This window comes from Stegodyphus dumicola, chromosome 9, assembly GCF_044657685.1.
Source record: "Stegodyphus dumicola isolate Sdum_Otavi_A_Nest chromosome 9, ASM4465768v1".
Taxonomy (NCBI): domain Eukaryota; kingdom Metazoa; phylum Arthropoda; class Arachnida; order Araneae; family Eresidae; genus Stegodyphus; species Stegodyphus dumicola.
This window is the reverse complement of record NC_140776.1, coordinates 137,303,585-137,318,346: the sequence shown is the minus strand read 5'-3', so window position 1 is coordinate 137,318,346 and position 14,762 is coordinate 137,303,585. Positions and strand designations below refer to the sequence as shown.

Genomic DNA, 14,762 nt, shown 5'->3' with positions numbered 1-14,762 from the left:
CAGCAATTGAATAGTAGTGGGTTTTATTATATATAGTATATGTACATTGAAATTAGGCAAGGGAAATATTTTAAAATTAGGGATGATTTAATGATGATTTTAAGAGTTTACATTCTTAAATTGCGTTTTCTCAGTTTGCATTTTTTCGGTAAATCCTTTTACTGAAAGTCCTAAAATTTACACAGATATTGACTAAATTATTTAATATTTTTATTGCTTGATTATTATTATTATTTCTAATAGAATAGAATAATAATCATGGATAATCATCTAAAAAGATGAGTTTTGAAAAATATTGAAAAGAAATGTTATTGGAAATGAAAATGTAATATAAATCATATTTTACACAAAATATGCTTTTTATTTTTTTCCATATAATAATTCATTAATTGCAAAAATCGATCGTTAAAGTTATGAAGATTTTCCAATAAATACAGTATATAAACTGGGATAAAAACTCTGAAAATTGTAGAAGAATGATATTTTAATGGTTATATTTTTCTTTGTTAAATGAAAGTTCTTTAAAATAATCATTCATAGGTCATCAAGTTCCCTTAAAAAACTGAAACTGAGGCGAATAAAAACAACAGAAAAAGGAAGCATCAAAATAATTATTTTTCATAAATTAATAATTTTATAAATAAATTTTTAGTAAGCTGAAAAATTTTGCACGAATTTTCAAAGAATTTTAGAAATGCGCTTTTTTTTACTCTATAGGGATGTAGAATTTGGGCTCTGATGATGGCAAAATTCTAGAAAATGATATTTGGAACTAGAAACTAGTATTTATTGATAACGTATTTTGAGTCGAATGTTTCCGATTTCGCATGTTGAAAGATGCGGGGTTCGATACTCGCTGACGACATAATTGACATTTCTTGCTTTCGAAAATACTTAATATTTCGTATAAATGGTATTTTTTTACGTTAATAGAATGTAAGTAAAGGGTTTTAAAGGAAATTTTTGAAAACTTTTTCATGAAAAGTGTGTTTAGTAACACAAAAACGTAACGTTTGTGTTACATAATAACGTAACACAAAAACGTAAAATACGTAACTAACAAAAAAAAAAAAAAAAAAAAAGCGTAAGAATAAAACATTTTTATTTTTTAAGGAAACAAGCCACTTCCGAAAGAAGTGCTTTCCGAAATCACTTTGCCAAATGAGCTCAGGATGAACGGATTTTATTGTAGCTGGAGATAGGCTTACTACATATATATGTATTCTTTCATTCTTAGTGTTTTTTATTCAGTCGAAGGTATGCGTAGCACTCTAGAGTGCAGGTTATGTACTACCCTGTCATGTATATCGGTTAGAGACCATCTTGTGGATTTTTATAAAACCACTCTTTCCGCATTCGTATATAAAGAAACTTTTAAATTCTCTGTTCCTTAAAAATGTAAACTATCTGTATCCCATTAGTTGCCTGAGTTTTGTTTTTACATCCTATCAGCAGGTACACGGATTCCTAAGGCAAATGGGTGTTTTGAAACATTTTCTCTTTTTTTCGCATCGAAACCGAAACAGCTTCGTAAGAAGAAAGCTGTGTTCTTCAGTACATTTAACCGTTAGGTGGAGTTGGGCGGAATATGAAAGGAATGGATGAGGAAAACGGAACTTTTCGTTCCAATGGAACCGCTGCTTTTTTTATTTGTTTGTAACACTGTGGGTGGTAGAACATTCCTGCTGTTCGGTAAAGAGGCTACAGGATTCCCATTTGCCAGTTAAATTTACAGTTTACACTTTGTAGCAGTGCAATCAAATATGCAAACATGTGCTGATGATTAAAAAGGAAATTAACCCATTTTGTTGGTGTCTAAAAGAAATAAACTGTTGCAATATTTATTTTTGATGCATATTTTCTTATATACAATTTATAGCTCATTAGGCTTTATCTATTTGCTTAGTATATTTAATATAACGAAACAGCCACCGGATGCAGCATGCTAGTCTGCAGAAACCGCCAATTAATGATAAAGGAGATAAAGAACTGCCTTCATTTCTTTTAAACTGTTTAGGTTGTTAATTAATAACAGGCAGATTACATTTGAAAGAAAACTGAGAATGTTATGCTTTGCAGAATGGTAATACACTGGTAGGGGAAGATAAAAATATTTTGTTTCCAGCAGTGGCAACATATTTCTAATTAATCACCAAGTTTAGTGATTAAATTTAAAAGACAAATGTGTTACACTTTGCTGAGCAGCAAAACATTTTCTTTGAATCGCTGGCCTACCAGCGGCCATGTGGTAAAATCACGTAACACTGGTAGTTTCGAACTGGGTTCGATTCCAGGCGATCGGGCTCACTGCAGAGGCGTTTTCGTGGATTTCCCCCATGTGTAACTGGTATACGAGTCAGTTTCCCTTATAAAGTTCTCCATGAAGGCTTGGTTTATTTGGTTGCGGTAAAGCACACGAGGGCTAGCTGTCTAAGGAGAGGGATGCCTTCGTGGAGGACTTTCTAAGAAAACTGGCTCATATGCACGTTACACATGGAAAAACCACGAAAACGCCCATGCAGTCAGCCCATACGCCGGGATTCGAATCCCAGACCGAGCTACCAGTTTTCAGCGATTTTACCGTTAGGCCGTTGGTAAGCTCTCCTTCACGACAGCATCCCTCTCCTAAAGCAGATAGGCCTAGTGTGTTTTGCCATAATCAACTAAAATCGAAGTGTAAGTGTCAACTAAACCAAAATGTAAAGTGTCTATACTTCATTATAATTAAGAACTTTGACAAAGTTACACTGTCACCATTAGTGAAAAAGATGTTTATCCGATGAAATAGTCACTACTCATGCACAGTATGTATATTCAATGAGAGATGCACTAAGACTAATTTTCCCCAATAAAGCAAACAGAGCACAAACGGCTTCCATTTTCTGAGAACCTCCAAATGATTTTTTTAAAAATTAAATATTGCTGTATCTGTGTTCTTAATATTATGAGAAATCGGTGGCATCTAGAGCCACTGCATTTTGAATACATACAGTCCTCCATCCGAAAATGTACACCTCGGAGCCCGAATTTGAATTTGTTTTTTTAATTATTTTATGTTATAAGAAATCTTGTTTAACACTTAATATTCAAATGTACTGACAGCTAAATATTAAATTTTGAGCATAACATTTATTGAAATATTTCAATTATATTGAAGTAACCACTAAACGTATTTTTACTTATATTACAAATAAACGTGTTACAAAAACTTCTCGAGATAGGCAAAACTGGAAATTAAATACTAGCAATCTATTTTCTTTCTTTCATTTATTACATTTTTCTACAATCAAACAGAAAATATCTGATGTGGACGCCACATGACTTCCTTGTACGGCCACATTATACATATAATTTTTTGCTGCACTTCATTTAAACATATTTCCTAGAATATCATCAGAGATATATTTCGCATTCAATCAATTCAGTTCTCACTTCCGGCAAGGCAAAAATACGTAAAACCTCAAAACATTTTTACTAAAAATTACAAAGTACAGACAAATTTTAAAATACCAAATATAGTTAAAAAAAGGTAAAAGGGAAAAAAATGTGGAATTAAAATTAGAGTTTATGGGCAAAAACAAGCAATTCGGTCAACTGGCATAAAGACAAAATTTTCGGTGCAGAAACATTTAATCTTAACTTTTGATATCAGTGGGCAAAAAGACTTAATTCACTATTCTACTAAGCGTTTCAAGTGTAAACAAATGGACGCCACATTAGACCTAGCGACACTTTTAAATTGCTGATAATTCTAAAACTATTGAATTCAGATTAATTAAAGGCATAGAAACTTAAGCAAAGCAAAAGAATAACATAATTCAATGACTTTTAAAGAAAAAAATGCACAATTTACCAATATATAAGATTAAAAAAGCTGAAATCATCGAGTCAGTAAAAGGGTTTGTACATACGGTTGGTGTAGGCCGATTGCAACGAAAAAGGGAGATGCACGACTAGATGTTACAGCAGTTCCATAGACAAACTTTCAACTTTCCCCGGCTACTCGGTTTTGAGTTAATGCGAGATACATACATACGAGCGTATGTACAGAAGAGACGAAAAAAATCTCTTTTGAATCCATTTTAAATCCATTTTACAATTCGTTTTGCAAAAAAAAAAAAAAAAAAAAAAGTGCTTTATTCTGTCCTTACGTACAGATATCAAGCGAAAAATTCGTTCAAATGGATTCGAGGGTGGTTACAATAGATACTTTTATTGAAATATGGCACCCGAAATTTTTCGCGATTACAATGCTTTCTTTACTTTGGTAGAAGAAAGTAAAAATACTTTTACATATATAAATAATTATAAACTCTTTTGTTTCTAAAAATTTCAGATACAACTGAAATACAACTATGGCGTTTCAATCGTGATAACGTTTGTAACCTTGGAGAACAGGTATTAAGAGGTATCGTCATCAGAAGTAAGACATACTCATTAGCAATCTTGTTCTTTTCTTAGACTTGTAGAGACATTAGGATTTTGTTGGAGGCAGGAGAGTTGAAAAATTAGCAACCGCCTTCGCCGGGAATCGAACCACGGACCTCTGGAATACTGCCCCAGCGTGCTACCGTTACACTACGATGGCACGCAGGGAAGTGGAGAAATACCTTATATACTCCCCTTTTTAAAGGGCGACTAGGGTTTTAGGGGACCTAGTCGCCAAATCCTGGGTGCGGAGAATCATCATCCACAACTCTTTTAGTTCGGGCGCCACTTGTAGAGACATTAGGATTTTTTGGAAGCCAGAGAGATGAAAAATTAACAACCGCCTTCGCCGGGAATCGAACCACGGACATCTGGAATACTGGCCCAGCGTGCTACCGTTACACCACGAAGGCACGCAGGGAAGTGGGAGAAATACCTTATATACTCCCCTTTTTAAAGGGCGACTAGGGTTTTAGGGGACCTAGTCGCCAAATCCTGCGTGCGGAGAATCATCATCCACAAACGTTTTAGTTCGGGCGCCACTTGTAGAGTCATTAGGTTAACTGGAAGCAGAAAAGATGAAAAATATGCAACCGCCTTCGCCGGGAATCAAACCACGGACCTCTGGAATACCGGCCCAACGTGCTACCGTTACACCACGAAGGTACGCTATGGAAGTGGGAGAAATACCTTATAGACTTATTAAATTTCAATTATGAAAGAAAAAACTGTTTTTTTTTTAAATGCACTTCCATACAAAGCAGTATTCTTATTGCAAAAGTTCGTAACTGAGGGTATTTATCTTTCGCTAAATACGAATAAAAGTTAATCAAATTTATATCTTCAAATGTTTGAATTTGATTTATATCACGGTGTAAATTAATTTAGCTCTATTCGTAGATTTTCTGAGACGTTACAAACGTTCGTTTTTGCTAATAAAGACAACGTAAAATTGGACTCCATTAAAATCATTAAAATCTTACATTTTTTCTTCGAATTTTTATTACATAATACATATCAATTTACAAATAATCTTTCTTTTCTCCGACATGTTCAATTTCTCTTTACAGCAATCATGAGAGATTATTTGTTGAACTTTGAAGTTTCTAAAAATATGAGAATGATATACGATTTTGATTACAATCAAATAATTACTGCATACGAGCGCTTTCAGGCGTACCTGAAAAGATTTACTTTACAAAAAATAATAGCCTTTGTAGTTTTTGTAGTGTTGGCAATGCACGACATTTCATCGAAGACTGTGTATTATTGCGACATATTAAGGAAAAACATGGTAAAATAAAGGAATTCTACTGCCGCAATAAAGAGTTTAGATTTGCAAAGGATTTCCTGAACTTTATAAATGGCAATAGAACAGGGAATTTTGGTTTGATGTTTTTTAACTGTATTTCTGTTTTAATCTCTTAACTGTATCTCTGTTGGGTGTGCTGCGTTAGCCATTATTAGGCTCAATACTGGCCGCAATGGGCGGAGAATACCCGTGGCAACAAGCAGACGAAAACTAAAATAGAGGAGGTAATCAGGCTTTTCTCAGCAAGATACTAAGAAATTCTTCTCCTCTCTTGAGAATTGTATCTTCGCAGCATAATTTTAATAGCAATTCAAAATACTACAACTGAATATCAACACTAGGAAAATAGCTCACCCCGTAGAATAATAACAGGACAGTAAGAGCAAAACTATTGTAATGTAAGCATATTACTATCCAGTTTGTATGTACTTGATAAAAATAATATTGTAAAGCAGTTTAAATGATATTGAAAATCCAGTCAATGTGTAAATGAATTACAAGTTTAATTTGATTATCTCAGTAAAAGTATTGTAAATATGAATTCATATAATGTTTAAATGTACACATAGCTAATTCAGAAGTCAAACAACAAAAATCAGCGTTATATTTACAAAATTTTCACAGGACTAGTTTCGATGGTTTTACCGAACCACCATCTTCAGCTGCAAAACCGCAAATGATTCGGCGTGTTATTGTGTCTTAAGTACACATAGCTGTCATGATTTTATGTATCTATTATATGTAACTTGTACAAGACAATGATTGTAATCAACATATCTATGCTTATACACAGGCCTTGTATGCCCATGTAATATTTATATGTATATTTTTACATGGAGGAAATTTTCCCTTCCGCCAGGATGACTATTAACACTGTAAGACTTTTACAACAAAGTCAGGTCAGTGGTTATCTCAGGCGGCGCTCAGCCATTATTAGGCCGATTATTAACAATAGACGTAATGCTTTATAATTTGTAACTCATTCAGCGCAGTTTCCGCTTTTTAATACAAACATTTCATCCCTCATTTATTAATAAAAATGGTGAAACATTTTTTTTTGTCAAGTGGCCGAACATTTCCTGAAAGCATTTGTTGGGAATGGCCAAACCCCATCCGACAGTTTGCATCAATGGAGAAAGCTGCCCAGGTTGCACCACAGTAAACAGATGGATACTGCACCTGTGAGAAGGGGGGGGGAGAATACACACGCACAACCAAGCCTTAGGTATGTGGAACGTACACCCTTAGTGTTGGGCTAGCAGTGAACTTCCACGAAGACAAATAAATATGACAATACTGACAATAAATAAATTCAATGAATGACCTTGTATTTTCAGATATATTTAATAACATATTTATTTATAAATGCTAAGCTTTATAACTTTGGTTTCGGGTAGAACTATTTCATTTCAACTGAAAATGCGATAAAATTTATCCTATGTAATCTATTCATTTTTGACATCAGAAACGTCTATATTTCATTTTTTACCCTTTTTGTGAAGGTTAGATTACATTACCTTGCCACCCAGCCGTTATAGTGGTTAGTGACTGAAACGCCGTCGTATGGACCTCCGACCTAAAATTCTACACCAAAATCAGAGTTATGTCCATGCGACGGAAAAGAATCTACCATCCACCGCCGGCGGCATTCACTGAATCAATGATAGTAGTATTACAATGTTAAATTGACAATGTCATCTATACAATAACTGTTACATAATAATCCGTATGAAAAATAAATATACAATCAATTAATCATTACATTGTCATGGATAGGATCTATGCTGTGGAGAGTGGAACTTATATATTAACCAGTTTTTAAACCTATGCCTTCTTCAATACGTCATAATTTCATGTTCTTATCAGTTACACACCTAATGATGTGTGTCCGTATTATTTTTGCAGTTATCCACAGAGTAGGCCACTCACATCAGTTCAGGCAGTTGATAGTTCCATAGCCCAAAATGTATGATGTTGTGTAAACTACTCTCTGTTCATATAAACTGAATTCTAAGTTAACTTTTGATAAATTCGAAGTACACTTTTGTGAAGTTCATTGTTCAGGTAAATACTACTTGTCCACTTCGATAAATCGTAACTTCGTGTCCTTAACAGTTTGCACACCTCATTATGTGTGTCCATAGCAATTTGCACACTGTGTCGTAGTTATCCACAAAGCAATCACAAAATTGCAGTTGGAAAGTTCATTGTAATATGTACACTATTTTACTATTATCCGCAGAAGCAAATGTTTTGTAAATAATAACTTGGCTCCCAGATGATAAAGAAAAGAAGGAAAGAAAACTAATTCTTAAGTTTTTTCAATACAATTCTAAACTGTGCAAAACTACAGATTTGTTAAACAATTCCAGTCGATACAAATTGACTAGTATTCCAACAATATAAAGCACATATTCTAAAATAAAACGTCTAATGAAAAACAGAAACTAATTCCCAATTAAAATAGACATAAAATACATAATTATTCAGTACATATTATTTATCAGTCATGATACCATAAAAATACACATGTTTCAAATGCTGCAACGAAATTTTTAATTACAGTTAGAATATTTAACAATCAATCATACTACAAATGTACATGTTTAAAAAAACTGCAACTAATTTTTCATTACAGTTAAGATAATAAATTTCTACTATATAATTATAAATAGCACAATTAAACAATTTCAATCTATACAAATTGACAGGTATTCCTACAATATAAGAGCACATATTCAAATATAGCTAATCATTCTTGTAAAATGGCTATAATAGTGCTCAATTTCTTCAAATAACAGAAAAACATCTACAGGAAAACAGGAACCAATTCCCAAGTGCAACAAACATGAAATACCAAAGATTATTCAGTACATATTATATACCAATCAATTATACCATATAAATGTAGATGTTTCAAATGCTGCAACTAATTTTTCATTACAGTTAGTATAGTTATCAATCCATCATACTATATAAATGTACGTACATGTTTCAAATACTGCAACCAATTTTTCATTACAGTTAGTATATTCCAATTTGCCAGCTAATAAAATAAATCCGCTCTAAGTTGAATTGGCTGTAATAGTAATAGTTCCCTTAGAGAGTTATCCATGAAGGTATCGTTTTCTTTAGGCAGATAGCCTTCAAGTGCTCTACCATAATTAAATAAACCAAACTAAAGCAACCAATCAGAGACCTTTGTAAGATACATTCCAGTACACAGCTAACTCACAATAAAAGCAGAAAATGCAATTACCAGTGCAAAAATGCTCTTAGCAGTTAGTAAAACTGGCATTTATACTTATTAATGAACTTATAACTGAACTCCACCTTCTTTTGTATGAGGAAAATATGCCGAGAGAATTGAGTACTTTAGGTAAAAATTCTCATTTTGAAATAGCTCTTTAATATATTATCTCTTCAGGAAAATGAATATTAATTTATTCTATCATTCGATTAAGAAGGCTTTAAAGAATCTAGAAGACAAAATAAGAAAACAATTTTAGGCGCCTCGAAGATTATTTTTCAAAACTCTTCTTTTCTTTTTTTGAGAATCGTTCTTTGTTATTACTATCTTTGTAGTCACCCTTTATTTTATTATTTTTTTTACCCAAAAGAACTATCCATTAGTCTCGATTTGCGTTGATTCACTTAAATATGTTGTTTCACTTTTCATTCGAGTCTGTTGCCATTCGGTCAAATGCAAGATATTTATCTTTCAAATTTAATCTGTCTGTTATTGATTAACAAATTAAAATATTCAAAAACAATAGACATAATTCATGAGTTTTGTTTCACTTTTTAATCTGATTGATTTACATAAAAATGAATTTAATTCATAATATATATAATTAAAAACATTCAAAAATTTTTTATAGAATTACATTGCATAAGTTTTCACTTTTCAAACATACGAAAAATGTATAATGTTCCCATGTTAATGGGAATCTAAATGCATATCCATCTAGTATTCCATAAAATGTTTCGTTATTCCACTTGGGTTATGTCTACTGATAAATCACATTAAGCTTTAAAAGAGCTCTTTTGAGCGACATTAAAAATCTGAACCCTTTCAATTTATTATTCTTTTATTTAGTTTCATTTTTAAAATTCATTTGTTTAATATAATTTGTTAGCCCAAAAGGGCTATAATTCTCGAAAAGGATTTGGTGGCGTATCACTTTAAACGTCTAAATCACTTTCATATGTTGTCATGTTGTCACGAAGCATTATCACCCTGTATTATATTTAAAGAAATTAATTATATTAATAATTAAATTTAATGAAAATTCTGCATGGATATATCCGCGTTTCACTCACTGTGAAAAATCGTCATCAAATTTTGAATAACATAGTGCTCTACCCGAACATGTGCATCTTGAAGCCCGGATTTTGAATTTCGAATTTTATGTTTCATATTTTGTAAAACTTTAAACGAATTTTTAATAAACGCGAGCAGCGGCGACACTGTACAGATTAAAGCATTGTTATCTCCAGCTCACGAGACTGTATATCGGAAATTCTAAAGATATGCTGTTTTTAAATATTTTGTGATTTTTCAGTTCAACTGAATTTTATGTGGCGTAAGTGCGAAGAAAGCATGATATTTATTTCGTAAATTTAACACACAAACAGAAAATGTGCACTAACACTCAACATTCCATCGGGAGCTTTCAGAATTTTTGTAGTTTTGCTGTTGAACTGCATATGGCGTAAGCGCGCAGAAAATGATGCTTAATATTACAGCTAAAAAGACAAAAAGAAATGGGTTAGCAGAAGTGAGTGCAACAGAAGATTGGTAAACTACAAGCTCAGCGAGGGTGTATAAGGACCTTAATGAACCCTTTTGGGCAGCCATTAAAAATCTGAGCCATTTCAGTTTTTTTAATTTCTGAAATTATTATTAATTTATTAATAATCTTATTAATTTTTTTAATTTCATTTTAAGTCGTCATTAATGAAAATATATCTTAAACGGTTGCTGCAGAGAAATTAGTTCTCTAGCCAGGGTTTGACTTCCTGCATTCTTATTGTGGTCACTCATGTGCACCTTGTTTCTTGTTTAAATTTTGACAGAAAACCTTTTGCCGCTGTGCTGTGCCATAATCGAATAAACCAACCTTTTACTGTTGCAACTGCTAAAACTTTTCATCTTTCATTATCTATTTCTACACCTCTTGCGGATCAAGACAGGTAGAAAAGAGAAAAATAAATGAGTATTTTTAACCATAGTCAAATGTTACAACATTTCTTTTTCCTCCTGAAGGAAAGGGAATAAATTTATAGCGTATACATTTTACCTCTGAAAATTTGCGGACTATCACGATTTTCGAGTAGTAGCGTTATTTACCCAAAGTTGGCGAGAAATTGCCAATTTCGGCACTCCTTTCTCGCCATCAACCAGCTGACCGGTGTGGAAGTCTTGGAGCTCTCTTTCCAGTACTCTCACTTTTAAACGTTCGCTGGTTCCGTGTGGTTCCGCGCCGAAAGCGCTGAAGTCGTTCTAGTCACGTTGTTTTTCTTAGAGGGAACTGAATGAACACGTTGAGAATGACCTGATGGCCAGGGAAAATGCGTAACTACAAAGCTGAACACAGAATTTCTGGATGCATTATAAAACATTTTCAAAAATTATTCAGCATCTGAACGGATAACTAATTGCATTTTTACGTGGATAATCATTTATTAGAAGAATTATTATTCATGGTGAAATATGCTAAATTATTGCTAAATTCTAGGCACTTTAAAAAAAAGTATTTTTGGCCTGTGTGTGTGTAACTGAGCTTCCACATTTGCCACTTAAAACAATTACGATGAATCTTAATCGAAAATCGGATGTTGTTATTTGAGATACACTCAACTCCACATTTCAGTGCTTATTTTTAACCTATTAAAATGCTCATCGATAATCTCTGATTTGTGCTTCCGAGGAAACTGAAAAACAGGCAGCTCTTGAGCACAAGAATCGTTTGGTGAAGTCAGTAATGCTTAGGTGAAAAGTAAATAATAGCAAAAATAATAAAAAATGAGTTCCTTGTCTGGAATAAAATGCTGGGGTGAACCTTTGCCACCACAGGAGTTCTTGAGGAAGTATGGGCTACCGCAAATTGTTAGGGTCTTGGAAGGCAACCGAGTCCAAGGCCCAGCCCGTGTGGACCTAGATAGGCCTTTGCTACTCTACAAGGCCTACATATGTCAGCAAGTCCATGCTCGTAGTATTGACAGAGATAAAAATGGAGGAATTACATATGTTGGTCCGCCTTTGATTTTGCCTGATACATATCCTGGTAAGTTGAATTTTTTTAAATGTGTTCAGCATTCCCCCTCCCCCATTTTATCCAACAAATGGATGAATTTCATTATTATGCATTGCTCTGAATTCTTCTGAGTATCACTTAAAACTACTGCATTACTGTTTTAATAGCCATTAGATGTTTCAGGTCGTTAATATGCAGCATAATTTTGTGTTGCTATGGGAGTTACATTATCAGAATTTATATATTTTTTATTACGGGTAAATATTACCAGTTTTATAGCCGGTAAAGTTTTCTGAACTGATATATTTATGTCCTATAGCGTATTTTTTTTTTTTTTTTTTTTTTTGTTGTTGTCTTAAAACAATGCTTATTTTAAACGGTAAAGCTATAATTTTGAGATAGAAATATTATTCGATCATTGAAATACGGATTCTAGAATATCTTCTTGCCTGTGAATTCGGTGTTAACGTTTATTAACGAATGTTCTTTAGTTCATATTCTTAACAGTGTAATTTTATGCTTTCATGCGGATTAACTTCTAGCAAAACAGTATATATTTTAATCGGCGGAAATATAATTTTAAGCTAAAAATATTCAGTTACTGAAATATGGTTTTTAGAATACCTTCCTTGGTACAGATTCAGGGTTAAATTTCGTGCGATTTTTATCCAACAAATATTCTGGTACTTATAATTTTCGAACACAGTTAACTGCGATTTCGTATTTCGGAAGGAGATTGTATGCTTCTCTCTAAGGACCAGAAAAATATCGTTATTATTTTGTACATTAAAAATAATTTGAAAATACTTATACAAATTTTTTAACTTAATATCTTCATTAATTTCCATAATTTATTTTAAAAGTATAAACATCAAAGTTATAATTTTTTAGCTTTAATTTTTTAGCTTTCTTTGCATACATGTTAGTTTTAATTTTTTAGCTTTCTTTGCATACATTTGTACAGAATTTGAACCGACTTAAGAGCGCAATTTAAAGTTTTTTAAACGCTTTTATAATGATTCCATTTTTTCCATTTATTGATATATGTGCAAAATAAATTTACTTAATTTTATGCATGCAAAATAAAATTGCTCAATTTATTCGATATATGTGCAAAATAAAATAATGAATCTCTTACATTTCTAAACTCATTTTAATGCTTTAGAAGTTTTATTTATAAATATGTAAATTGATTTGTAAAATATGTAAATGGTGTTGGTATTCTTAAAAATTTGAGATTTTTTGTCCCAAAGCTCATCGAATTACTTTCTCATGTATTTAAAAGCTGCCTTTATTAACTCTTAAGAAAAAATTAATTTTTGCTATTTGAAAAACATAGTCTCTTTATTTCTTCCAAGTGATTCTCAATATTTCTTCATTAGGTTTAAAACTAATGCAAATAATATGTAGTAGCTCATATTTCTAAGAATATAATATCTATATGATATTTAGATTATTACTAAAGCCTAACTGAATATACAAAAATGGGGGGAAATTGATTTTAAAATGAATAGGGTAAAAACTTCGTAACACATTTGTATTTTAAACGACAGAAAAAGCAATAAAAATCAGTTCAAAGATAAGTATATGGAACTATAAAAACAGGCTAGAATATATGGAACTATAAAAGCAGGCTAGAAAACTATAAAAACAGGCTAGAATTTGTCGGATTTTGCACGAAGCACATTCATAGAGTAAACATAACTGCAAATACCCCGATTATGAGGATTAGGATTGAATATTATAAACGTAAATTTCCGTTTCTAAACTCCAGAATTTGCGTAGTACAGTCAAAAAGATATGTGCATTAAGCTTGTGAGTTTTCGATATGTTTGCCAAAACTTGAAATAAATAATGAGCTGTGCGAGGCGTCAAAGGATTACCCCATTGCAAAGCTAAAAGTAACCCCGTGTGTCCTCCTCCTCCTTCCCATTGAAACTGTGATGTTTCAGCACTAGGCTGAAATGTCCGGATGTGTTAGTCTATTTACACTACCTGAAAATGTTTTCACTGTTTTTCCAGGATTAGTACGACTTTAATATAATCTTCAATTTAGCTTGAAGCACCGATATATCGGAAGCTTGGCTGTATGTACATTTGGTAGCATATTTTATTTACTGCAATCTAAAATGAATTGGCAGAATTTTATTAATATAATTTAGTATTCAGAGTGATTTCATTGAAAAATAAACTAATGCTTGTTCACAGGCGACGACTGTTAACTGCAATTCTCACAAATAAAATGCGTCCTCGAAAATGATTCAGAACTTGAATTTCAGACTGAAATTTTAATTGTACTTCGAACTGAAATTATAACCAAAATTTTCATTTTAAGCAGACAAGGAAAGGATGAAAAATTAAACTATATAAATGAATTATTTGTTCAAAATTTCATCTTATGCATTGGGTATTTAAAGCTTGAAGCTTCTTTTGATCTTTCGATAATGCAAAACATTTAACGAATGCCCACATTATTCCATAGCGATTCTGAATACACGCTGCTGCTATCAAAAAACAGCTAAACGGATGAGTGGATTATATACTATAACTGTCAACTTTAAAATATAAAAAAACCGGGATGTTCTCGAGCGATATCCAGTAGAAATTCTTCTACGAAGAGACCGCTTTTACAAAAAATTGCTCTTGTATGTTTAGCTATAATAATCTCAGCCTCCTTGTCATTAAAACAGCTGTGGAACATCTTATGATGATTCGGTAAACAACTAACCAGGTACTAAAAGTAAGCCTGCCAAAGTGGCAAA

At 32.4% G+C, this 14,762-nt stretch overlaps 1 protein-coding gene across 1 annotated transcript in view; it reads left to right on the top strand.

Annotated features, from left to right (window-relative positions):
- Nucleotides 1-11,196: 11,196 nt before the first annotated feature.
- LOC118189130 (uncharacterized) overlaps nt 11,197-14,762 on the top strand; it is a 198,120-nt gene continuing 194,554 nt past the window's right edge. The window contains exon 1 of the mRNA XM_035359673.2: nt 11,197-12,030. Coding sequence (XP_035215564.1) covers nt 11,769-12,030 — 262 coding nt within the window. The 5' untranslated portion in view covers nt 11,197-11,768. The remainder of the gene's footprint in view (nt 12,031-14,762) is intronic.